Source organism: Calidris pugnax, unplaced genomic scaffold (assembly GCF_001431845.1).
Source record: "Calidris pugnax isolate Ruff unplaced genomic scaffold, ASM143184v1 scaffold1156, whole genome shotgun sequence".
NCBI classification, from domain to species: Eukaryota; Metazoa; Chordata; class Aves; order Charadriiformes; family Scolopacidae; genus Calidris; species Calidris pugnax.
In genome coordinates this window covers 125,686-149,158 of record NW_015094503.1, presented here as the reverse complement: position 1 = coordinate 149,158, position 23,473 = coordinate 125,686, and the positions used below count along the sequence as shown (strand labels likewise).

The 23,473-nt window shown below is 42.9% G+C and overlaps 1 protein-coding gene across 9 annotated transcripts; it reads left to right on the top strand.

Annotated features, from left to right (window-relative positions):
* Window positions 1–24: 24 nt before the first annotated feature.
* Window positions 25–21,900, top strand: PASK (PAS domain containing serine/threonine kinase). 9 transcript variants are annotated; one of them, XM_014962972.1, is made up of 18 exons: window positions 25–470; window positions 888–1,101; window positions 2,175–2,407; window positions 3,404–3,574; window positions 4,892–5,032; window positions 5,599–5,733; window positions 7,262–7,555; window positions 7,908–8,070; window positions 9,613–9,787; window positions 11,396–12,294; window positions 12,931–13,112; window positions 14,559–14,726; window positions 15,500–15,625; window positions 16,213–16,347; window positions 17,833–18,032; window positions 19,523–19,656; window positions 20,658–20,804; window positions 21,543–21,900. In XM_014962972.1, exons 2-18 carry the CDS (start codon window positions 930–932, stop codon window positions 21,707–21,709), a joined length of 3,642 nt encoding a protein of 1,213 aa, XP_014818458.1. In that variant the 5' UTR covers window positions 25–470; window positions 888–929; the 3' UTR covers window positions 21,710–21,900. The 9 variants fall into 9 exon arrangements, with proteins under 9 accessions (XP_014818458.1, XP_014818457.1, XP_014818456.1 ...); XM_014962971.1 differs by having other exon boundaries at window positions 888–1,146; window positions 16,249–16,347; XM_014962970.1 differs by having other exon boundaries at window positions 888–1,146.
* The last annotated feature ends 1,573 nt before the right edge of the window (window positions 21,901–23,473 follow it).

The following is a 23,473-nucleotide window of genomic DNA, read 5'->3' as shown; positions in this document are numbered from 1 at the left end:
CGCCCGCTGGGCAGGAGGTCGTCGCAGCGCGATTGGGGACCTGCTCTCTCCCCACCAGTCCCTCGGGCCTGAGGCATCGCGAGCTGCTCTCGGCCTCGTCGTTCCGCCAGCAAATTCTTCGGAGGATGGCTGTTAGCCTGCGGAGGGGCCGCCCATCCCCGGAGTAGAGAGTCGAGGGCAGGCCGGGCCGGGGCTGCCTGGAGCTGGCGGGTCGAAGCAGGGCATTACGTGTGGTGGGGCGGGGGAAGGAGAGGCCGGAGGGAGCCGCGGATCCCCTGACGCCGCATCAGTTTTGCGTCCTCCCGCGCTGGCGCCCTATTGGCTCTCCTCTGTGCCGCTCTCCGACTGCCTTCGCTTATTGGGCGGCGCTATTGAGTGCCGCCCCCTACTTCCTCGCGCCCGCCGGCTGGGTGGCGGCCGCCCTGAGGAGCGGTGGCCGTGGCTGTGGTGGGGCTGGGGCTGAGGCTGAGGTAGCCTGGCGGCCGGTGGGGCTGGGCTGCAGCCCCGGCAGGGTGGGCGGTGCGGGCGGGAGGGAGGGAGGCTGTGCTACGCTTGCTGGCTCAAAACCGAGAATTACTTCCCAAGTTACCAAAGCTTTTGCTTTTAAAACGGGCAGGAATGGGGAGAGGGTGGCTGCTGGGTATTGCTTACAGAAATATGGTGGAGGCGTCCCGTCAATCACAGGTATCCTCTGGTGCCAGGGCAGGATAGCAGTCAATAGAGTACCCTCTGTGTTGACAACGCAGACCGAATGTTGATGCGGACAGGGAAGGAGAGCAGCAGTCTTGCCGTAACTTACAGGGCTGTGCTTTGGCCTAGAAGGCATCATTACCTGCCAGCCTAGTGCCTAGCTGTAAGGCTGACTGAATTTTTTGTTTGTGTTACAGATGGTGGCTCACTAGGAGTGGCGTGGCAACCAGAGTGTCATCATGGCAGCCAAGGCTTATAGTCCCTCTGAAGGGGACCTTCAGCCTTCGTCACTAGGCGTAGCCCCTGCTCACCTGAATGGGTCCGATAAGCTAAATAGATCCTACCCCTGGGCCAACAGGAGCAGGAAAAGTCAGCTCTCTGAACTTGGTCGGCTTAGAACATCTCTGTCTGGTGAGCACAGTATTTTGAGATTGAGTTCATGTGTCATTAGTCAAGGTGAGATCTTTCAGATCTTCCTCTCCCCCATATCTAGAGATGTATATTCTCTTACTAGAGAATAAGCAGCTGCCAGAAAGCGCTTGTTCAATAAGCATCTGAGCTATAGATTACTGCAGGCTGGGAGAGTTTTAAGGGGATGTGTTGCTGGCTAGGTGCTCTGCCCTTGTCCTTGTCCCTGGACAACCTTCGTTGGCTGCTATTGGATCACCCTTGCCACTTTGTATTGTTATCTAAACCACGAAAAACTTCCAACGGGGGAATCTGTTATACCAGATTCTATTAGGAGGCCAAGAGCTTTGCAGTTTACAGTGTATCCAGACACAGGTCCCTGTTTTGTCATGGTGAGCATATTCATAACTGTATGTGGTGCATAAATGCAGAGACATCCTTGTGATGAGTTGTTCATAATGCTCCTTCCAGTACTGCCAAACCTTCAAAGCTGCTTACTGCTTTGGGAGTGGAGCAATGGCATTTGGCTGTTGATGCCACTTCCCAGGAAAACGTTTTTTACAGACAGAACTTCTGAAAATTTTAGTACAATCATTGTGTAACATAAAACGTTGGTGTGGGCACAGGTATTTCAGTGTCGCATCTTGTAAGGAGTTAATTCACTGGCTTCTGACTAGTGCAGTATTTAATAAGTGTTTTAATACTTACTGTCATATTTAATAATAGTTTCAATTTTAACTTGGGAGATTTGAAAACCTTTTAAACTCTGTTAACTTAAGTGAAAAATAAAAATTGACTAGTCTGGTTGAATCTTACTGATGTTGACATTTTTTTTCCTAGCCTGCCAACTGAGTTTAATTGTCCCAGTGGCTGTGCTTCAAAAAGATATATTGTTTCTGTTTTCTTTAGTTGTATTGGTTTTATTTTCTTGTAATTTTCTTGTAATCTAGAAGCATGTATTTTGGGATTACTTGACAGTTGCTTCAGCTGACAACTAATTTTTTTTTTATCCATTCCTCTTAATACTCCTGTAGTAGACTGTTATAGCTACATAGCTGATCTTTATCTTCTCACAGGGGAGAAATGGAGCTCTTACTGTTTATCTTCACTGGCAGCTCATAACATTTGTACCAGCAAAATTGGTAGCTCGTGGGCTCAGTGGGATTCTGTTTCTTTCTCCACTTCCACTGGAAGTTCTTCTTGCTCCTTTTTGCATGCCCTCACTGGGGAGGAATCCACCCAGCACCTCCTAACTGCTGCACGCAATCCGAACAAAGCCGTCTTCACTGTGGATGTCAACACAACAGAGGTATTTGCAGCAGTAACTGCTAAACTAAGCAGGCTGTAACTGCATAGGTTGTATGACATCAGACAGGCTAAAATGCCTGTTATTCTTACGTGTATCTGCAGGAGTGTCATGAAGGCATTTTGTACTCTGCTCAAGATCAGTAGGCTTCTAAAGACTGGCAATGTGTTTATTTCCATTGCAGGTTGTAGTTAGCAAAATATACGAGACAATAGCAGAAGCACAGATGCCTTCAGTCTTTTTTTTTCAAACAGAAAAAGAGAATAAAGAAGAATGCAACTGTGATGTGGCATGAGGGAAGAAAGGAGAAGCAGAATATGCTTCAAGCCTTCTGTCTGTTAAGTGCCAACCCTGAGATGGGTTTCTGGTGGCATGAGGTCTCTTTATCTGCTGTAGTAAACATGCCTTTTGCATTGGGAAGGAGAGAATGTCTTTGTTTCTGTCCTGAGAGTAAACATTAATATAAAATTGAGTACTGCAGACTTATTTGCTGTGCCATTTTTGGCTTGAACTGACAGCTTGGGCTTACCCATCTTAAAGGCATCCTATCCCGACTCGGTCTGTAACATAGGCTTAAGTATGTCAGTGTGAGACTGGTATGATTACTGCATGCCTTCAGGTGTGGATAAAATTTTGTGGTCTGTCCAGGCTTTGTTTGCAAATGCAACTTTGTAGTTTTGCCTCCATGGATGCAGTTATTTAAACAACACAAGAGGCTGGAGCTGGTGAGCAGTAAAAAGAAAGCAAGAAACTTAAAAGGCAAGCAATGTCTCAAACCCTCCTAACCAAAAGGACGCATGGGCAAGGGATGTCCCAGAATAAGAAGCTTTAGTGAACTGTTTTTGAAAATTTCAAACTTTGAAAGAAACCACTCCATTTCCACCAAGAGAAAGGTATATTATAAGATATTAAAGCAACAACCTGAGGAGGTGATAATCTGTTAACAAAATTTACAACTTTGTTTTGTTCTGGTGTTTAATTTTTTCCCCTCTTTTCTAGATCCTAGTGGCTAATGACAAAGCCTGCAAGCTGCTTGGCTGCAGTAGTCAGGAACTCATTGGTCAAAAGCTGTCTCGTTTGATATCCAAATCCAGTCAAGAAGTATGGGAAGCTGTGGGTGAAGACTACATAGAAACTGATGAATGTTCATTGGTGGTTTCAGGAACAGTGGTATGTGAAATGTTCAAGTAAATATGCCCCACCATATACAGTGTTTTTATAGGCTTTGGTTTGGGTATTTGGGGTTGGGGTTTTTCAATATAATTTCCTGATATATTTAACTTTGTGGGTATTTGGCAATTATGTCATTTGTAGGACTGTTTTGTTTAAAAGTTTGCAGATGTGGGAATTCAAAGGACAAAAGATGGTTTGGAAAGCCTTGTGGAGAGCCTTGTGGCTGCCAGTATGTATAGTCATGAAGGCTTGACCAAATCAGAACTTAAAGGGCATTAGATAAAAAAATAATTAATATAGATTGCTTAATGTGGCAAAGCCTATTATGGAAAAGTTCCCAATTGCCTAGTCTTTTAAAATATTCTTAAAATTATCTTAAATTGCATCGTGCATATTATAAAGTTACAAAGTCCATTATAAAGTTCAAAACGTCTGTGCCAAAGCACCCTAGCTGGTGCAAAAAAGTGGAATTGATATTTTGCCTGTAGTGGTGACATTTATAAGAGAACTGTATGAGAAATGTCTGAAAATTGTTTTCTTTCACTGCTGTCGTGAGCTGTCACTAGAAAATATTTGGAAAATGAGCTCCTATTCTTCCTGGTGTGTTATTTTTATACTGAAATTGTCAGCATCTCAGAGCTTGATCTTCCTAAATCCGCAATTAGATGGAGGGGAAGGGAGGTGGAAGTATCTAAGTTTGATTCAGTGAAATCCAGGATTAAAGTTAAATGTCTGATAAAGGCACTAATTCTAAGCTACAGCCATTCCAAGTACATTATAGGAGTTACTGTGTAATTCATAAACCCTTTCTGTCAAGATCACGTAAAAATTATAAAAGGCTTGATATGAACACTGCAGATTATAAGGTAGGCATTTTCTGGTTTGAGAAGAGTCTCATCCCATAAGAAATTAAACTGCTGGTTTTGCAGCTTAAAGTAAGAACTGTGTTCTAATGTGGAGTATTCATTAGTACCATAGAACATCTCTGAAAGGCACTTCTCATTGAAGGCACAAGTATTAAACTGACACATTTATTATGCTGAAGGAAATGCCTTTAGCCTTCCTGAGGTGGGGAAAGAAAATATAAAAGCAACAGTGACTTTTTGTGTATGATCAGTGAATTATTTGCGAACCTTTTCATGTCTATATTAAAACTGTATTTCTAATAAAAAACTAGTAAGTAGTCAAGAAACAATGTTTTTCTAACAATGACGGGGAGATGTCTTGGCATAATATCTTATTCTTGTTTGAAATTCTTGCTAAGTAACCATAATCTTACTAAATTACGACTACATCTCTGAACCCTACGGAAAGGTGGATGTGATAGGCCGTCTCAAAGAGAAGATCCCTGTCTCAGTCTGGCTGAGGCGAATAAGAAGCAAGGACAACCAGTGTTGTGTCGTTGTGCTGGAACCAGTGGAAAGACTTTCAGCTTCTGTTTCCTTCAGGGATGATGTAAGTGTTTTCCTAATGATGAAATGAGGCCACAGTTTGTGAGAGTGTTTGTGCAAATGAAACGTGTCTAAAAGGCAGTAGGCACATTACTATTTTGTGAACGTGAAGTGTGTACATGGCACTATGTGAAACTGGGATTGCATATGCAGGACCTGTGTGTATTTTACCCATGCTCACCTTGACATATTTGATAAATCCCATTCAAATACACTGTCACCCAGGGACATCTCAGATTTGAACAGTGATGGTTTGGCAAAGTGTTGGTCATTCATGTCAGGGATGCCATTGTGAAGGGATCGGCTTGCTGAGGAGAAGTTCTGTGAGGAACGCTGGACTCCCCTGCTTCTCCCCCATGGCAAGGGGCAGGCTCTCTGCACGATAACGTCAGAGAAGTATTTGCATTATGCTGTGTCTGCTTTTACTGAGGTCATTGTATCCACAAAGAGACTGCAGAATGAAACTTCCTGCTACTTGTTTAGATATTTGCAGAAACTGTTGTTAAAGGATTGAGTGGACTGTGGCTAAAATCCTAAAATTAAAATAGTCTTGTAAATTTTCTTCCCAAGGGAGAGATTACGTCGTGTGACCTCCTTTTTGCCCATCTCCATGGCTACCCAAAATTGGAAGAAGTAGTTGGGCTCCACATAAAGGACCTGATTCCTTCTGTGCGGATCCCTCCTCTAGGCAAAAAAATCCCAAAGGTATATGTTCTCCATACCCTTGCCATTTGGAACATCAGTGCACACTGGTTTACCTCCTTATGTAACAAAAGAAAAACTCTTCAGGGAGAAGCATATGTCCCCTGAAAAAGGGTATGCTGATATGAAAGGTATGAAAAAGGGTATCCACCAAGTTGGGTGGGAGTGTCGACCTGCTGGAGGGTAGAAAGGCTTTGCAGAGGGATCTGGGCCAAGGCCAATGGGATGAGGTTCAACAAGGCCAAGTGCCAGGTCCTGCACTTGGGTCACACCAACACCATGCAGTGCTACAGGCTGGGGGAAGAATAGCTGGAGCTGCCTGGCAGAAAAGGTGTTGGTCGACTGTCAGCTGAACACGAGCCAGCAGTGTGCCCAGGTGGTCAAGAAGGCCACCAGCATCCTGGCCTGTGTCAGGAACAGTGTGGTGAGCAGGACCCAAGAGGTGATCATCCCCCTGTACTGGGCACTGGTGAGGCCTCACCTCGAGTGCTGTGTCCAGTTTTGGGCTCCCTACCATAAAAAAGACATTGAGGGGCTGGGGCGGGTCCAGAGAAGGGCAACAAAGATGGTGAGGGGTCTGGAGCACAAGTCTCCTGAGGAGAGGCTGAGGGAGCTGGGGGTGTTCAGCCTGGAGAAAAGGAGGCTGAGGGGAGACCTTCTCGCTCTCTCCAACTCCCTGAAAGGAGGGTGTAGCCAGGGGGGGTCGGTCTCTTCTCCCAAGTTACAGGCGATGGGACAAGAGGAAACGACCTCAAGTTGTGCCAGGGGAGGTTCACGTTGGGTATTAGGAAAAATTTTTACAATGAAAGGTTATCAAGTGTTGGAAGAGGCTGCTCAGGGCAGTGGTGGATTCACCATCCCTGGAGGTATTTAAAAGCTGGGCAGATGTAGTGCTGAGGGGCATGGGTTAGTGATGATTTGGGCAGTGTTGGGTTGATGGTCAGAGTCTATGATCTGTGAGGTCCCTTCCAACCCTGACAATTCTATGATTCTGTGCTGCTTATTTATGGAGCTGCTGCCTGAATATTTCCTAAATAGGAACAAGACCAAGCCCTCACCTCTCACTGTGGAGTCTGTCCTGATGAAAGAAAATTTTCTCCAATCCTGGCTTTTTAAGAAACCATGCTGTCTCTGTCAGTTCCCTAAAAATCCTTTGAATTCTTTAGCTGATTTCTGCCATGTCTGTCTGAGAAGTCTAAAGAATACCCAGAACTCGTAAACGGGCGGCTAGATAGTTGAAGGAGGCCTTATTAATGCCTCGTTTGCTGAAAAGCTGCAGCATGGACCTTTCTGGTCTTCATCATCAGGATATTCGTACAGGAGTTCAATCATACTGGATTCCAAATCTAAGAAAACCACAATTTGTTCATTTTGATATTCACATTTCTCCTTTCCTCCACCTTTTTCCCCAGAAGGCTCCTGTGTAATTTGATATGAATACTGAAATAAAATCATCTGGTTAGTTAGAGGTTTGCTGTTTGTTTTGATTTGGGTTTATTGTGTTTGTTTGGTTTTTTTTGCCTTAATTTAGAACCTCAGGATCCAGCAAGCTGTAGGCCAATCCAGAGAGGGTAACAGTTTTCCTCTCAGTTTAAAGCTGCAAGTAAGCCTTCTGGAGGAGGACCAAGCGGCAGTGCAGAAAGATGGTGTTCCGCAGACAGAAAAGGATGGCTCTTTCACAGGCTATCATTACTCTACTACAGTTGTGGTTTTCTCCACCATCAGTGGTCTTATTACTGTCCATTCAGATGGAACCATTTGTGGCATCAAGGATAGTTTCGCTTTAATGCTTTTTGGCTATGAAAAGAAAGAACTGTTGGGAAAGGTAAGACAGGAGTTTTAATCCCTCCCAAAGACTGCTATGTCTGGCAGCATATCTACTGGAATTGTAAAGGTGTCTTTTACGCTCATTTCTGTCTGTCACAAAAGCTCTGTGTTCCATGTGTTCAGTGAGTGAATTGTAGGATGACAGACAAATTCCCTTGCTGTAATTGCTAGGTCTTGCAAGTGTGGATGTCATGCTAGTATGGATTTCAAGTATATGTTCTCTGTTGGTCATGTGGGTCATTTTTGCCTGGCTATTAATCAGAATCAGGTCCACAAACATGGATTGTTAGCATTTGACCCCAACCTGTGAGAGTCAGCTTAGTTTTATAAGGTTTTGTTCTGTGTTTCAGAACATTACGTTCCTGATCCCTGGTTTCTATAACAACATGAAAAGAAGCAGTGACTGTTCTTTGCCATTACCTCCTCTTGATGACTCCACAGGGACAGAGAGCGAGTGCATCTTTGAAGAGGTTGCTGCCTGCCATACAACTGGCTCTGGCTTCTGTAACAAAGGTAAAATGAATAGAAACGAGAAATTTGCCGATGAACATGGGAACTTGCTTTGTAAAAGCAATGTGCCTCCAGGCAGTTTTTAAATTGGATTTCCACTGTAACCTTAGGTGAACAGAATTGTTCAGAATTGTTCACCTAAGGTTGTGCTTTCTCTTTGTGGCTAAGAAGATGAAATTGAATATCCAAGTTGGAAATTACATTGTTAATAGAGCATGCTTTCTCCTTAATGAGCACTTCCCTTTCCCTCCCTCTCCTGTTAGAATCTCTCAGTATTTTAAGACGTGTAAAATAGAGCTTTTGTGACAGTATTGCAGCAGACCTGTAGATACTTAAGACAATATTTTAAGGGAAAGTTCTAATATTATTCTGAATTGGGTCATGTTGCTGGCTAATATTCAATGACACGTTGCTGTGGTGTTTCAGTTAGGAGGCATCACATATTCCTCTGATGCAGTTCACTGTATTTACAAATAATTTATCAAATTTATCCATTTCTCTGAACACAAGAGGAATAAAGAGAAGCAAGGAAGCCTTATATCATAGAATCATGGAATGGTTAGAGTTAGAAGGGACCTTAAATCTGTCTTCCCAGCTAGCTCTGCCCAAAACAGAGAACAGGAGCACATGCACGCTTTCATCCAGAAGAGATCTTCTATGCTGGTTTTGTCTCCTTAGTTTTGGTTTTTTTTTTTTTCCTTCCTATTTTCTTTCTCTCTTTTCTCTGCTTAGAAATGCACATTGGCATTGAAGCCAATGCACACTACCAAAACAAAGAAGAGTTAGTAGACAGGGTGCAATTTCTTAGGTAATTCTTTGATGAAACTATGCCTCTAATCTAGGAGTAATTCAGTTGTTCAGTGAGGAAGCATTTTTGGTACTCAGTCTTTACTATATGGAAGGATTGCTCTAGATTCAAATCTAGATTTGTTCACTCATTGGCAATACTGGGTTTGCTTCATCTTATAAGCTCTTGGTTTTCTCTTTTGATTGGTTGTCTCTGGGGAGGAAAAGAAGTTCTTGTCTTATTCTTTCTCTTAAACATGTTTAGACTCTATAATTTTTGTCTTGCAATTTCAGAGAGTTATATAAATGCAGTCTAAACCTTTTCATTTTAAGTGTTTGGAATGGGGAGTGTGTTTGTGTTTTGGTTTGTTTTTTGGTTTGGGTTTTATTTTTCTGCTGCTATTCGTATGATTGTTTTATTTCCAGACTTGGTATGGTCATTGGCCCTTTTTTAGGTTTCTGAACTCTTCAATCCATGTAGCTAGACCAGGAGGCTAATACTTGTCCAAGAGCTTTGATAGGAAGGCAAACTCCAGCAGCCCTGAAACATTTAGATTCCTGCATTTGATGACTTCTCAGGCCAAAGTAGAGTGGAGTGCTCATATTTGGCTCACTTTGCCTTAGTCAAGTGTTTTATACTCATTTCCTTCAGGATGAGACAAACCAAGGCAGTTCCAAGATTTGATTGGATCACTGTAGTCTCTGAAGCCTAAACATAAAAGGCTAAGTTGGTGTGGTTTTATTTCTTGTTTGGTACAGACAGCAGCTTCTTGACTGCACCTTCAGCAAGCCTTCTGTCAAGAGATGAAGAGCAGAAATTGGAAAGAAGACACAAAGTTGACAAATTAATACAGGATGAGACAAAACAAAAGAATGGGACTGGTTTATGTTCTACTCCCTCACTTCCTCAAGTGACATCCACGCTGTCTAATAGGTAGGCATTTCGTGGATTGCGTATTCACTTTGAAAAATTAAGAGCCATGGTGGGAATTGCCAGCAAAAACTGTTTCTTCACCTTCTATGATGTCTGTGGGAAGGTGTAACAAGAGCCTTCTGAACTTTGCTCTCTTTAGTATCTGAGTGCTATTTGCAAGACAGGTTAAGGTTTGCCTACCTTAGATTTTTGTTTAGATCTGTACAACCTACAATTGTAAAATTACAGGAGTTCCATTTCTAAAGGTGACCAAATGCTTCACCTGTGCTAGGGAAAGTAATTATACTCTATCTTTGCTAGATCAGAAAAAGTGGATGTTAATCTCCTTCGTGGTATCCACCAGCTGCTGTTGCACTGAAGCCAGGTTACCTGGAATGAATTCTAAATGTTATGCCTTCCGGTGCTCAGTGTAACTGTCAGGTCATACATTAAAACAGGGTACTGTGTTACTAGATTCCACCCATTTTTATTGTACCTTTCCTGGTCTTTTACCTGTTGTTGGAAATTCTGCACAAGTACCTATAAGATGCATGTGGTTTATCTTAAATCAAATTTTAAGCCTTCCACACTAACAATTCTAACCCTTGGAAAATATTTACTGCCTTTTTTAATATAGCACAGTTCCTGCTGCTTTTTAAAGAGACCGATAGTCTCATTGTTTCCTTGTCCCTTCCTGGATTTATATCTCTCATATCATACTTGGATTGTAAGTGGTCTGCTGCATGGACTGTTTTCCTACTCTGCGTTTTCATTAATAGAAACGTTTATAAAATACCTTGTGCTGTGAGCTTCAGTGAACCATGGTTAAACTGATGGATAGGAACATCCATCTTCTGTTGGACAGACAAGGGATCTTCTGTTCTCAGGACTGCCGTGTGTATTGGCTTTTTGTTGTGGTAAACAATCTGTGATATATATTTAGAAATTAAGCTAGAGGAGGAAGTAATCCATAGGAAAAGAGTGTACCTGCTCTTCTTTGGTCAAGATGGGATTTATTAGGATTTTGTATGGCTATGCCAACGGCTTTCTGGCTTTTTCTTTTAAACTTAAAAATAAACCACTTGGTGCAGGTTTTAAATAGTGACCATGGTAACAGAAGAGTGGGTAGTATAGAGTGTGATGGTTTTCGCATTTTTTTATCATCATGATATCACTAATAACTTTGAATCCTTGCAATGAAGACAACATTGCTACCAATGGGCTATTAGCCCACCATAGAGAGCCTTACCCTGAAACCTGGCTTGAGAGAATCAGAGCAGTGGAAGAGTGTAGAACAGTGAAAACTGCGGGATCAAATAATTCTCAAAAGATGTTCTTTGCAAGGCTCTCTCCCACGTCATCTGATTCAGAACAGTTGGATTTAGGTCAGAACATGAAGATTCCCATAAGAAGCAGTGATAGTGCAGTATCTAGTGCAGCTGGGACTTGAAATGCCAGTGAGACTAGTATCTTGCCCAACCAATTGCAAGTTCATCATCAAGTTGTCAAGGAAGTAAGTTGTCAGCAGATGTGTAGGTCGCCCTATGAAATGCTGAAGCATCAGCACTCTGCTGATGCCTGAGGACAAGCTTCTTCAGTAAATGTTGCGTTGTCACCTCTTTGTTCTAGGCTAGAAGACAATCTAGATACCACATCCTATAGTCCAATTAAGCTGCCTTCTGATGTTACTTGTAACTCACCTGGAACACCAACAATAGATGAGCCCTGGTCTGGGACAACTTCAGACTGCAGACAAGACTTTCAAAGCCACATGGTTACAGGGCAGTTGTCAGAACCAAACTTGATGTGTGATGCAAAACATTCCAGCCTTGAGCACATTGTCATTAAGAACTGCCTGCTAAATGATGCTTTGTCCTTCTGTGCAAATGGAAGAAATAGTATCTATAATGTTTGCTCAGGAAATAAAATGGGTTTCAGTGCCTCTGCACCTGGAGCTGCCACAAACTCTGCAGAGGTTAAAGAATCTGACACTGAGCTGAACTGTATTTGCTCTGGTCTTGAGGTACTGGGTCTGAATGTTGGTGTCAAGGGGAGCTCAGACAATTGTTTAGATATTACTGCAGCTCTTGTAGGAGCATCCTCCTCTAATGCAGTGGACTTAGCTGTAGGCAATATGCTAACTCAGAAAAACAGTGACTTTTCAACTGGGCAAGAAAAGAAGCTGTCAAATGGTGTTGCCATAGAACATGATTCTGGGTGGCTGGCCTCCCAAAGGCATTTAGAAAACTCTGAAGAATCTTCCACAGCATTTACTGAGAAGCCTGAAACTCTTGCAGAGACTAAGGGGGACAACTTCAGCAGAAACCCACTGAAGAGCAAATGTAATCCTGAAGAAGACTGTCAGTTGCATGGGCAGCAAAATATGGAGATAAAATTAACATCGACCCCAGTGAAACAAGAAGCAGTGAAGTTTGAAGGAGGGCTGAATCCAGCAGCTCCTTTGACCTTGGAGATTCTGGAAGGCAGCTACACTGAGAATTGCTGTCACAGAGATGGTTCACAATTAAGTAAGTTAAACCTATTTCTCCTCTTCCCAAAACTCTTACTGGGATGTTCTTTTTCACCCACATTTTTGCAGAAGGCAGACAATTCTAGTTAGAAGTTCACAGTGGAGAGAAAAGAAGCAGCTCTAGCATCTAGAAGGAAAAATGGCATTTAAGTCTACTCAGAGGGTATTGGAAAAGCAGGTGGTATAAGATAGTTAATAAGAAATTAAGCAAGACTGAATAGTCAGAATTCTTCTTAAAACACAATTAAAAGATTTGAACCTGATAACTTCTGAACGGAAAATATAAGCTCCATTGTACAACTTGTGTTTAACTTCTGTAATGGAACGTGTTTCATTCACTCCTTCAGCTGGATTCTCTGGCTTCTACAAAATCCCCATTTTTTTGTAATTTAGAATAACAATGTGAAATTAATAATTGGACACTGACAAAAGTTTCTTCCAGGGACTGGGAAGTATGAAGGTATCTCTAGAATAGCTGTGCGTTTCTCAGCCCCTCTGATGATTCCTTACTGAGTAGGTGTTCCCCAAATGAATAATGGATTAAGAGCTCAGAATTTTGTCCTAAAATGCCTGTGTTCTTGTTCAATACTCAAGTTTCATTCTACCATTTTAACTTCCTCACCTGTTTCTACAGGTATACTCTATGAAGTGAAACGTGTAGAACTGCAGGACCCTGCTGTACTTTTCTGTGTCTGGGTGGTGAAAGACCTTCTACAGAGCCATAAGGAAGCTGTAGCAAAGACTCAGCTTTTGCTCTCCAGTCTAGCAAGCTCTGCCCAATCTATTGCAGATATTTCTACACATAGTCTTGGAGAAGTAAGAAATTCTACCATTGTATAATACTGAGCATTCCTGTCATTGCTTGATTGTTAAACTGAAGCTAAAGTTGAAAAGTTTTTGAGATTAAAATAACATCATGAGATGGTGGGCAGATACAGCTGTTTCTTTGTTTCCCTATTTTTATGTTAAAAGAAATGTTTCTTTGTTGTAAAAAGGACAAATTGCTATTTTGTAACATTTCTGGTAGTGTGTGTTTGGCTTAGTTCCAGCCTGAACAATGACAGCACCTAATTTGAAATTTGTTCTTAGGCCACTTTAAGTACATCTACAATACAGGTTTGCACTGGTGTGTTGAGATTAATTTTTAAATCAATGTAGTCACACTGGCACCAATGACACAGTACTATTAAAAAAGTAATTAGAGTCTGAAAACTTTAATTGACTGACTTGTGTCAACAGAAGAAAACTGCAGGCCTCTCCTCTCCCTCTCCTCTCCCTCTCCTCTCCCTCTCCCTCCTGAGGGGCTGCATTCAGGATGGCATACACAAAGCTACCACTGCGTAGCTGAACAGTAGGTCAGTGCCATAAAACCAGAACATGGAACTGCTCAGGCCTGTTTTTTGGTTAGCAGTGGGATGTAAAACTGAGTACTTTCACCAAGGGTCTAGAGGAAAAGAGTTATCTTTGATCAATTGAAATAGGTAATGGTGATCTTCTAGATCCCTTGAATTCCCTATACATTCCCTAGATCTTTATGTAGCTGGATTTTATGATGACCTTAACAGAGAAGTACATACATATTTAGATATCACATGTGTAGTGTACAGTGGTGACAGTTCCCAACTCCAGGAGGCTCTGAGCTGGTGTTTATTGAAATGTCCAGAAGATTAAACATGTAGTTTTTCTCCCCTGCCTTTAATTGGTGAGTTGGGAGATAAAGTAGGTATTTGAGTGAAAAGCTTGGATATGGGCAAAACTTGCTATTTGGAATTTTTTTTATGAGACCTTTGAGAGCTGAGTAATAAGGTGACTCTTAACTTTCCTCAGTTCTGACAGTTTCATGTATAACTCCAAATTACACTATTTTTAGTTCTGTTCATCTAGAGTACACTTACCTGGAAAAATTGCAACATTGAAAGCGCCCCACTTCTTATTGATCAAATAAATTTATCATTTGATGATGGACCACAATGAATTACTTTTCCTACTCGTGCAGAGAATTTTGTGTGAGCATCTACAGTGCATATACTTCTGTTTTCTTTACCTTTTCCTGAATTAAGCAGTATTTGTAGCTGTTGACTTAATTTGTCTGCTATGGTTACATTAGCATACAGTTCTGGCTATCAAAATCAGAAAATCCTATTAGCTACTTTTGCAGATGTGTACTTTCTTTTCAGTATTTACTTAATTTTATAAGCACGATTCTGTTGCTAGCTCATTTTTTTTTTTGCTGTTTTGTTTTTTTTTTTAATCTGTACCTAGGCCATCAGATCTACTTCACTTTTTGAGAGTTCCCGAAGAGCTGAAGAGCTTGAAGGATTAAGGGCATGTGAGGGAGAATATGCAAAAAATTACGACACTCTCAGTCTTATTGGCAAAGGATCTTTTGGCTTTGTCTGGACTGCTATGGACAAGAGAGATCAGCAGGAGGTTAAGTATTTCTTTTAGATCTCATTGCAATAAGTAATTATTTAGTATGAAAACTGAAAGGTTAGGGTGTTCATATGCTGTCAACATTACACTATTAAAAGCTGCTATTTGGTAGTTTGAGGTTTTCCTTTGTTTAAACAGAAATCTGAAATCACTAACCTCATGGAAACAGGATAGCAAAGTGTTTGCATTGATGTAGTATATGAGTGTTAACAAGAACAACAGGCGCAAAATGAGACTATGTAGCTAATTTAACCCGTTTAAAGAAGTATACCTCAAGCTTAACAGAATTACAGGTTTTAGTCTTGCTTTACTAAAGAGAATGACAAACTTCGAAGTCTTTATCATGCTATGACTTAAGAATGCAGAGTAGACATGTTGAGGTTATGGGACCCTCCTCTTTTTTTTGGGTGTTGAGAGACAAGCTCTGGTGTTTCTCTGCGTGGATATTAAGTGCTCGTTTCCCTCCACTGTACCTCTATGCCAGAAGTCACCACTGGTCTAACTGGGTCTATAAGACAGCTGCCCTGTCAATGCCTTTGGAATCTGGAGCATTAATAAAAAGAAAATAAAGATCTTCCATTTCTGTGCATTGTTTGGCTTCTAGGACTAAGTTAGCTTAAATATGCTTAAAGATACTATAAGCAATGCACATTCGCTTACTTCTGTCCTTCTAGTAATACTATTCACTAGCACTTTCCCTGGGAATTAACTTAACCAAACACTTAAAGCCATACTTTTGCAGTTGATGCTGAATGCTGTTGTCTGTGTAGGTTGTCGTAAAGTTCATCTGGAAGGAGAGGGTGCTTGCGGACTGCTGGGTAGATGATCCTGATCTGGGGAGAGTTACTCAAGAAATCGCAATCCTGTTGAAGCTGCAGCACCCCAGTATCATTAAGGTACAGTGAACATGGAGTGAATGCAGTTTGAACTGCATCAGATGGTTCCTCGGAATACTTGGTGTCTCGTGTTCCTCTTCAGGAGTGACAAAGAGTCCTATATTAAATCTATCAGGACAGAAAGGTACCTACCTATCCTGCTTTGTCTTGGAGGGTATGTTACAGCAAACTGTTGCTTGCTTTGACGCTTTTACCCCAAACAATTGATGTAAACATAGATTTGAAGGTGTGACTTTAACAGAAAAAAAGCTATATGTTATTTCAAGATGATAGGATGCGTATCCTGGAAGTGTGATGTCACATCTGAAACATGTAAATAATCTGGATACATATCTTGCTTCCTCTTCTTTGTTTTGGGGTTCTTGTGTTGTTTGGGATGTTTTTCTCAGGAAGAGACTTCCTCTTGGTTTTAATTCTGCTCTCAGTTTTAATTATGCTGTCTTTTCAAGAAACATTTATGCTCAGTGAAATGAGACTTCAAAGATTTTAACACACATTGATTAAATCTCCAAGAGGAGAGCAGTGGTCTGAAAAAAAAAAGGCAGTTTGAGGATGAAGCACATGATTTAAATGTCTGTTATTTATAGGTGCTGGATGTATTTGAAAATGCACATTTCTTCCAGCTGGTAATGGAGAAGCATGGATCTGGTCTGGATCTCTTTACATTCATTGATAATCAGCCCAACTTGGATGAGCCATTAGCAAGCTATATATTCAGACAGGTGAGAGCTGGGAATGTACAGTTGCTAGAAGCAGGTAAGACTTGGTTAATATAAGAATCAGAATCTTTCTTAAAAGAATTACTGGCTAATCAGCGGGCATGCAGAATTGGAGTCATGCTCGATACCTGCAGAACTTTTCCTTGTTATTCTGTAGAGATGATTTATGGCTAACTTAAGTTCCACCTGCAGAAATCTTTTTAAGGTTTACCTCGAAACCTGTACCAAAGGGACCTGTCAAGGACCTAACTTCATATGAGGATTTCCTATAGAGCCACCACCTTCTGCCTGTGATTGTAGCAGCAGGATTCCCATTCACGTAGCAGACATATTTTCTCTGTAGAAGGAGGAAAGCACATGGAAGATGCTCCAAGCCTCACTAAAAGCCACACTTTCACTTAGAGCGATGCTTGTTTTAGAATGGTTACAGGGGTAAAGGGCTCTCCTCTTTTTAAGAAATTTAAAATCAAGACATTACCTTGAAGTTTAATATGGCATAGTGCAAAATAACTCACGGTAGTTTATTGTGAGTCAGAAATTTGCCTGAGAGCTGAATTGTCCTTTGTTCATCGAGTTAACCACAACAGCATTCCCCGGGTAATTTGCCCTCACATGTTTTGGAGTAAATTCCTTGCACTAAGGTATGCAAGAATTACTTTGCACGTGGTAACCCACGCTGTGTCCACACTCCTCTTGCCTGGTTGTGCTGATGGAAGGCGGTAGCCAAAGCAGTGCACCTTCTCTGTGTCTGCTGTGCAGTGTGCACTCACAAATTGCAGTCTACAGTCCTTTAGACTTCTGATGGATAAACCCTTTTTCTAAACCAACCTTGAGTTTATCGGGGTGCTTTGTTACTTCAGACCTGCACAGTATTTCTCTGCACAGGGAGCTTTGTATTATAAATAGAAACTTTTCTCCCTCAGCCATCTGCTTTTCTTCCTCAAATGTATTGTGGTAGGGATCACAGTTGTCTCCAAGGTGATATAATTCTGATGCTATTCTTAATTAAGGCACTGTAGCATGAATCGTGCAGGAAGAAGAATGGAATTTAGGAGTGACTATATTATTTATACCAAACTTCACTCTGAAATGCAGTATCAGAGGTACACAATAATATCCTTCTGAAGAAATCAAAGGACCATTCAAATGAAGCTGGGATAAAAATAGAGTAACGTGTAGGATGGTGTAACAGTAAGCTCTGATGCTTCTAACAAAAAAAAAACCCAAGCACATCGTGACTATAGCATGCCATCTTCCTGCACATTTGTGAGAGAAAAGCAAGCAAAGGCTTTAAGTTTCTCTCCCAAGACCAATGTAATACCCACAGCAGCTATGCTGACAGGCATGCCTGAGGTGGTTTACAGTTACCAAAATTAGGACCTATGTCTTGTTCATATAGTGCTAAAATGCAGCTATTGGAACTCTGAGATTCCACACAGACTATCCAGGACACCTCTGTGTAGTAACACCAATTCTTTCCTCTTTCAGCTTGTATCAGCTGTTGGGTATCTCCACTGTAGAAACATCCTTCACAGAGATATCAAGGATGAAAACATTGTCATTGCTGAAGATTTCACAATTAAATTAGTGGACTTTGGTTCAGCCGCCTACCTGGAACCTGGAAAATTGTTTTATACTTTCTGTGGGACAATTGAATACTGCTCACCAGAAGTGCTGTCTGGCAAACCGTATGTCACCTTCTGAAAAGTAATGTTGTGTCTGTCACACCAAAGCAATGTACACCTGGGGCTGGGATAGAGACGCCAAGCTGCTTTGCCATTGGTGCTCTGCTATATCTAACCGCAGAAAACTGCAGTGAGATTTAGGGCACTGCAGTGGCAGAAATTACTTGTAAAGGTTTGAATGCATATAAAGTAGGGCACTGTGGTGACAGAAATTATTTTTAAAGGCTTGAATAAATACGAAGCCGTTTCTGACTAAGTCTGTTGGCAGGCTTTGTTATTCTGGTCAGATGTTTTGCAAAGCCTTGTGCTAAAGTCCATCCTACTGCAGAGCTGAGTTCAAGAACAAACCTATGATTGAAGAACAAGCCTGAAGAGCCTGGATGAGTTGTGCTGCAACTTGAATGTGTCCTTTTTCCTTAATCTTTCATGATATGTACATCAGCTTGCTAACCTCTTCACACCTGTGTATGAACACACTGATGTGCCTCTACTAAAAGCTGCTCTTTTAGAGAGGTGGTATAAGCAAGTACTGCTGTATAGTGTCTATCCCTTACCATGTCTGGGTTTTATACTTCCCCCACTCTCATTTTGTCTGTTCCCTTCTTTCCTGCTTGCTTCCCTGTATGACTTTTTTTGCAGTTTGATCAATGTTCATCTCCCTATTGATTTTTCTGTTCCTCTGGACTCAAGGATTCTTTCCTGGCAGCTTGCCTTGCTGCTATCTTGGATGTGCTGCCCAAATCTTCGCTGTCTTTTCCCTGTTCTCTCCTTCTCCAAGTGCTCTCTCCCTGGAGGCTGGCAGCCTCATACCCACTGCTGGAGGGAAGCCTTACCATCACAGGGTGGTAAACATTAATTGCACATACAAGTATGTTATCTTGCTCTCATTTCATAGCTGTTTTCATGGATCCTTCAGGCAGCCCCTCTTAAGAGGGGAGGGTAGGGCCGGGGGGAGCTATGCAAGGAGGAGAGGAAATCCCTGCTGGGAACTAGGTGGAAGCTGAAGCAGCACTGCCCTGGGAATTCAGCCTGACACTGTGTGAACAAACTGATCCTTTTTCTTAGATGGAATCTAGATAGTTAATATTTATTTCCAAATAATTTTTGTTTGTGAAAGGATGGGAGGGGGGAAATGGAATTCCACTGCAGTGTCTAATCTTCCATTTAAATATTTACTTGATAGTTTTGGATTATGTTGGTGAAGGAGGAGGCTTAAGTTATCATCACCAGCTTACACATGTGGAAATCTAGATGCATGTTATACATACTCATCAACTGAAATTGGTTGGCCATTTATTGGTTGTTTTTCTTTTCATGGAGAAGGATAATACAGGCTTCTCAAAAACATGTGAGAACCTTATTGGAACTCTCACAGATTTTCTATGTTAAAAATTGGAAATGAGGGCTGTCAGCTGCCTGTTTTTCTTTTTAGTTTCTATAGCACACAATTGCGCATTTACAATCTGAGTTTAAGCAAGTTTATCTCTTCATAGGTACCAGGGCCCTGAGCTGGAGATGTGGTCACTTGGTGTCACCCTTTATACATTAGTGTTTGGAGAGAATCCCTTCTGTGAGCTGGAGGAGGCCATGGCAGCTGTCCTGAATCCTCCTCGGCCTGTGTCGAAAGGTGAATTTTTCTTATTTGATTTTCTAAAGGTGCAGATCTCTTGGAAAAAATATGAGTGGTATTTATTCCCTGGAAATAAAGAGTAAGACTGAAAAAAATGCTTCCAAGTGTGCTCTGCAATGATTTTTTTAAAGCTGCTCACTGAAGCAGGGCTATCTGAGGTATTCTTTCTGGGTAAGTTCTGCAGTTCTTCATGCCTATCATGAATACAGCTATCTGCCCTATTAGTTTCAAATTCCAAGTCTCCCATTTATTATGATGACTCAACCTATCAGCTTGTGAAGCTTCAGTGAGGTTTACATCTGAAATCCAGAACAAATAATGGGAAGGTTCACTCTAGTAGATAACTTTAAGGTCAATAATGACATGTGTGTAACGCTAACACAAGTTTTATCTCACTTGAACTATTGCCAATCAATGCCGTGTCACTTTTAGGGTGGATGATAGTGTGTTAATTTATAATTTCTGGATTAATTGTATGGCTTGACCTCTCAGGAAAAGTACCTTGGTCTTGTTTTCTGTTGGAGGTATAGAAAACTAATTGCATGTCAGGCTAAAGAAATCACCAATAAGTTCCCTGGAGTCCTTAGGAGCACTATGGTTAAAAGGCCTCAGGGTTTTGCAAGTGACTGGTAAGTTCTGGAAGCTTTCCCTGAACCCTGAGTGCACCTTTAACCATAGATCAAACATGGGGTGACTGCAGAACAGGACTGGGCTTGGAAACAGTGAGTCAGGGTTGCCTCTGTGGCATTTGCTTCTACTTCTATCCTCCTCGTGTCGTAACTGCTCTCTGTTCCCTGTTTTCACAACCTGGAAATGTCAGATCATTCCCAGAGTTGACCACGTATGACTAAGAGTGTGGTGTAACAGCACTGCACAAGGGATTAACGGGGATGTATTGTAATTCAAATCTGCATTCTTTGAATATAAACCATATCTTCCATTCCCAGCATGCCTAAAATACAGCCTGAGTCATTCCTCTTACTCCTATCTCTCCCCAGGTCTCATGGATCTCATCGCTGGGCTTTTGCATCCTATTCCAGAGCAGCGCATGACTCTAGTGATGTTAGCAGAGGATTGTTGGCTGAAGCAGCCCGTGAACCTGGGTGATTATATCTGGGAAGAAGTATACATCTCTGTTGAGACAGGTGAGATGCTGTTCTGAAGGCTTTCTCCTCCACCTGAGACCCCCCCAAGCACACAGGAATGATTTATGAGACTGAGCAGTGGTTAGCAAGGTACTTGTCATCTGAAGGTCACCTGCTACTAATCCAAAAGTGCTTAATTTGAAGATACGCCCGTTGACCAGCAGGACCTGTGGTTCACCCCTCACTGAGAAATTAATTTGGGGAGGTCTGAATAGTTTATTTAAAATATGTGCAATATGTGCTGTGGGTCCAGGACTTGAGAATGCTCTTGCCCTCTCTATAAACCAAAGGTTGGGTTCAGAATATTTGTTATTTTACTGTGTAGGCATCTCTGTAATTTCTGCTCTATTTTATTATGACTTGGGGGTGCATTTTTTTTTATTTGTTTGGTGTTTTGCGTTGTTTTTTTTTTTTTTGTAGGCCTTTCTTCTTTTATTGTTAGAATGTTGTTCTTAGCTGTGTGCAAGGCCTCAGCGCCTGAGGACTGTGTGGTTGGACTCGGTGATCTCAAAGGTCCTTTCCAACCATGATGATTCTGTGATTCTCCCTAGAAAGCAGCAGATTCAGAAACAGTCCTTGCAAGTGTGCACAAGGAGGCAGGCTCCCAGCTCCTTGCGTGGAGAGGGAGCCATGCTCGAATGCTCCTGACTGAGCACGCAGATCGCTGCTGGGAAGAAGCAGTGGCTGCGGGAGTGCCTGGGCTGGGGTCTGAGGCATCACCACCCTCCCTCTCTGCAGCACAGGCCCCATCTGTGGAACCATTCCTCCCTCACCGCAGGACATGCACCGTCACTCAAGAACCAGCAGGAATTAATTGTGCTTCTCTCCTGAAGAAAGATTGCAACTGCTTCTCTCTTGGTCAGCACCACGCGGTTGGCAGCTCTGCCTGGGCACAGTTCCTCTAGTAAAGCTCCTTCCTAATAAGCATTTGTAATTATTCTTACACAGGATGTGCTTTAATGCTGTGAAATAAAGATTTTGATGGCTTGTGTAAATTGTTCATAACTAAGAATATATTTTTATTGGCTGTTTTGGCTTTTTATATGTAGCTTCTCTCTTTCTGAAAAGTGAATGAACCTTTGTCTCGGTTGATTGACCTCTGCCTGTTGTTTGGAGTTTGTGCACAAAGAGGCCTAAAAAACTGCTCAGGATTGCATTGTGTAGGGTTTTTTTTTTCCGGTTTTTATGGTCAGGAAAATAGTCCTTGAGCATAGTGAGACAAAAATATTGGAAAGAAAACTGAGATTCAATAAAGAGAATTTTAACTAGCTCACAATACTGAGGTGTAGGTAATAAGATCATTTCAGAGTTGGACTTCTTGGAAGACAGGAGGGGAAATGGAGCAGTTCTTGTGCCTGCTGCTGTCAGACAGAATCTCTGGACAAGTGAGTCCCTTAAAGTCACCTAAAACATTAAAGATCAGCTCCCTGAATCCAGCTTCTGACACTCCATAGAATAATATAATCATAGAATGGTTTGGGTTGGAAAGGACCTTAAAGACCTGGGCAGGGACACCTCCCACCAGACCAGGTTGCTCCAAGCCCCCTCCAACCTGTCCTTGAACCCCTCCAGGGATGGGGCAGCCACAGCTTCTCTGGGCAACCTGGGCCAGGCTCTCACCACCCTCACACCAAACAAGTTCTTCCCCAGATCCCATCTCCATCTCCCCTCTTGCAGTGTCAAACCCTTCCCCCTCCTCCCATGGCTCCCCTCCCTGATCCAGAGTCCCTCCCCATCTCTCCTGGAGCCCCTTGAGGGACTGGAAGGGGCTCTAAGGTCTCCCCGGAGCCTTCTCTTCTCCAGGATGAACCCCCCCAGCTCTCTCAGCCCCCCCTCCCAGCAGAGGGGCTCCAGCCCTCCCAGCATCTCCGGGGCCTCCTCTGGCCCCACTCCAACAGCTCCATGTCCTTCTGCTGTTGGTGGCCCCAGAGCTTGGAGGCAGCACTGGGGGGTGTCTCCCCAGAGCGGAGCAGAGGGGCAGAATCCCCCCCTGGCCCTGCTGGCCACGGGGCTGGGGATGCAGCCCAGGGTGCGTTTGGCGTGCCAGCGCACATTGTGCTTCTCATCCACCAGCACCCCCAAGTCCTCCTCACAGGCTCTCCAGCCATTCTCCGCCCAACCTGGATTTGTGCCTGGGATTGCCATGTCCCAGGTGCAGGACCTTGCACTTGGCTTGGTTGAGCTTCATGAGGTCCACACAGCCCCGCCTCTAAAGCCTGACCAGATCCCTCTGGATGGCATCCCTTGCCTCCAGCGTGTCAACCACACCACACAGTGCGGTGTCATTGGCACACTTGCTGAGGGTGCACTCAATCCCACTGTCTGTGTCTCCAGCAAAGATGTTGAACAGCAGTGGTCCCAGTACTGACCCCTGAGGAACACCACTCGTCACTGCCTTCCACTTGGACATTGAGCTGTTGACCGCAGCCCTTCGAGCGTGGCCACCCAGCCAGTTCTTGATACACACATGCACACGCACACACACAAAGACACACAGACACCTTCCCCGCACCCCCCCAGCCGCTGGTGGGGGGCAGTCAGACCTCTCGGCCCCCACAGGCCCCTCTCCTCCCTAGCGCCGCTAGGGCCCGGCCCCACTTCAGCCCCGCGGCGGGGGCGGAGCGGGGCCCCGCCGGCTCCTCCCCGCGGCGGCCGGGCGATGGCGGGGC

Coding starts and splice junctions, on each gene's coding strand:
- PASK (XM_014962970.1), top strand. CDS start 930: ATGGCAGCCAAGGCTTATAGTCCCTCTGAAGGGGACCTTCAGCCTTCG. Junction 12,295..12,930: donor CAGAGATGGTTCACAATTAA/GTAAGTTAAACC, acceptor CTGTTTCTACAG/GTATACTCTATGAAGTGAAA. Junction 15,626..16,212: donor AGCACCCCAGTATCATTAAG/GTACAGTGAACA, acceptor TGTTATTTATAG/GTGCTGGATGTATTTGAAAA.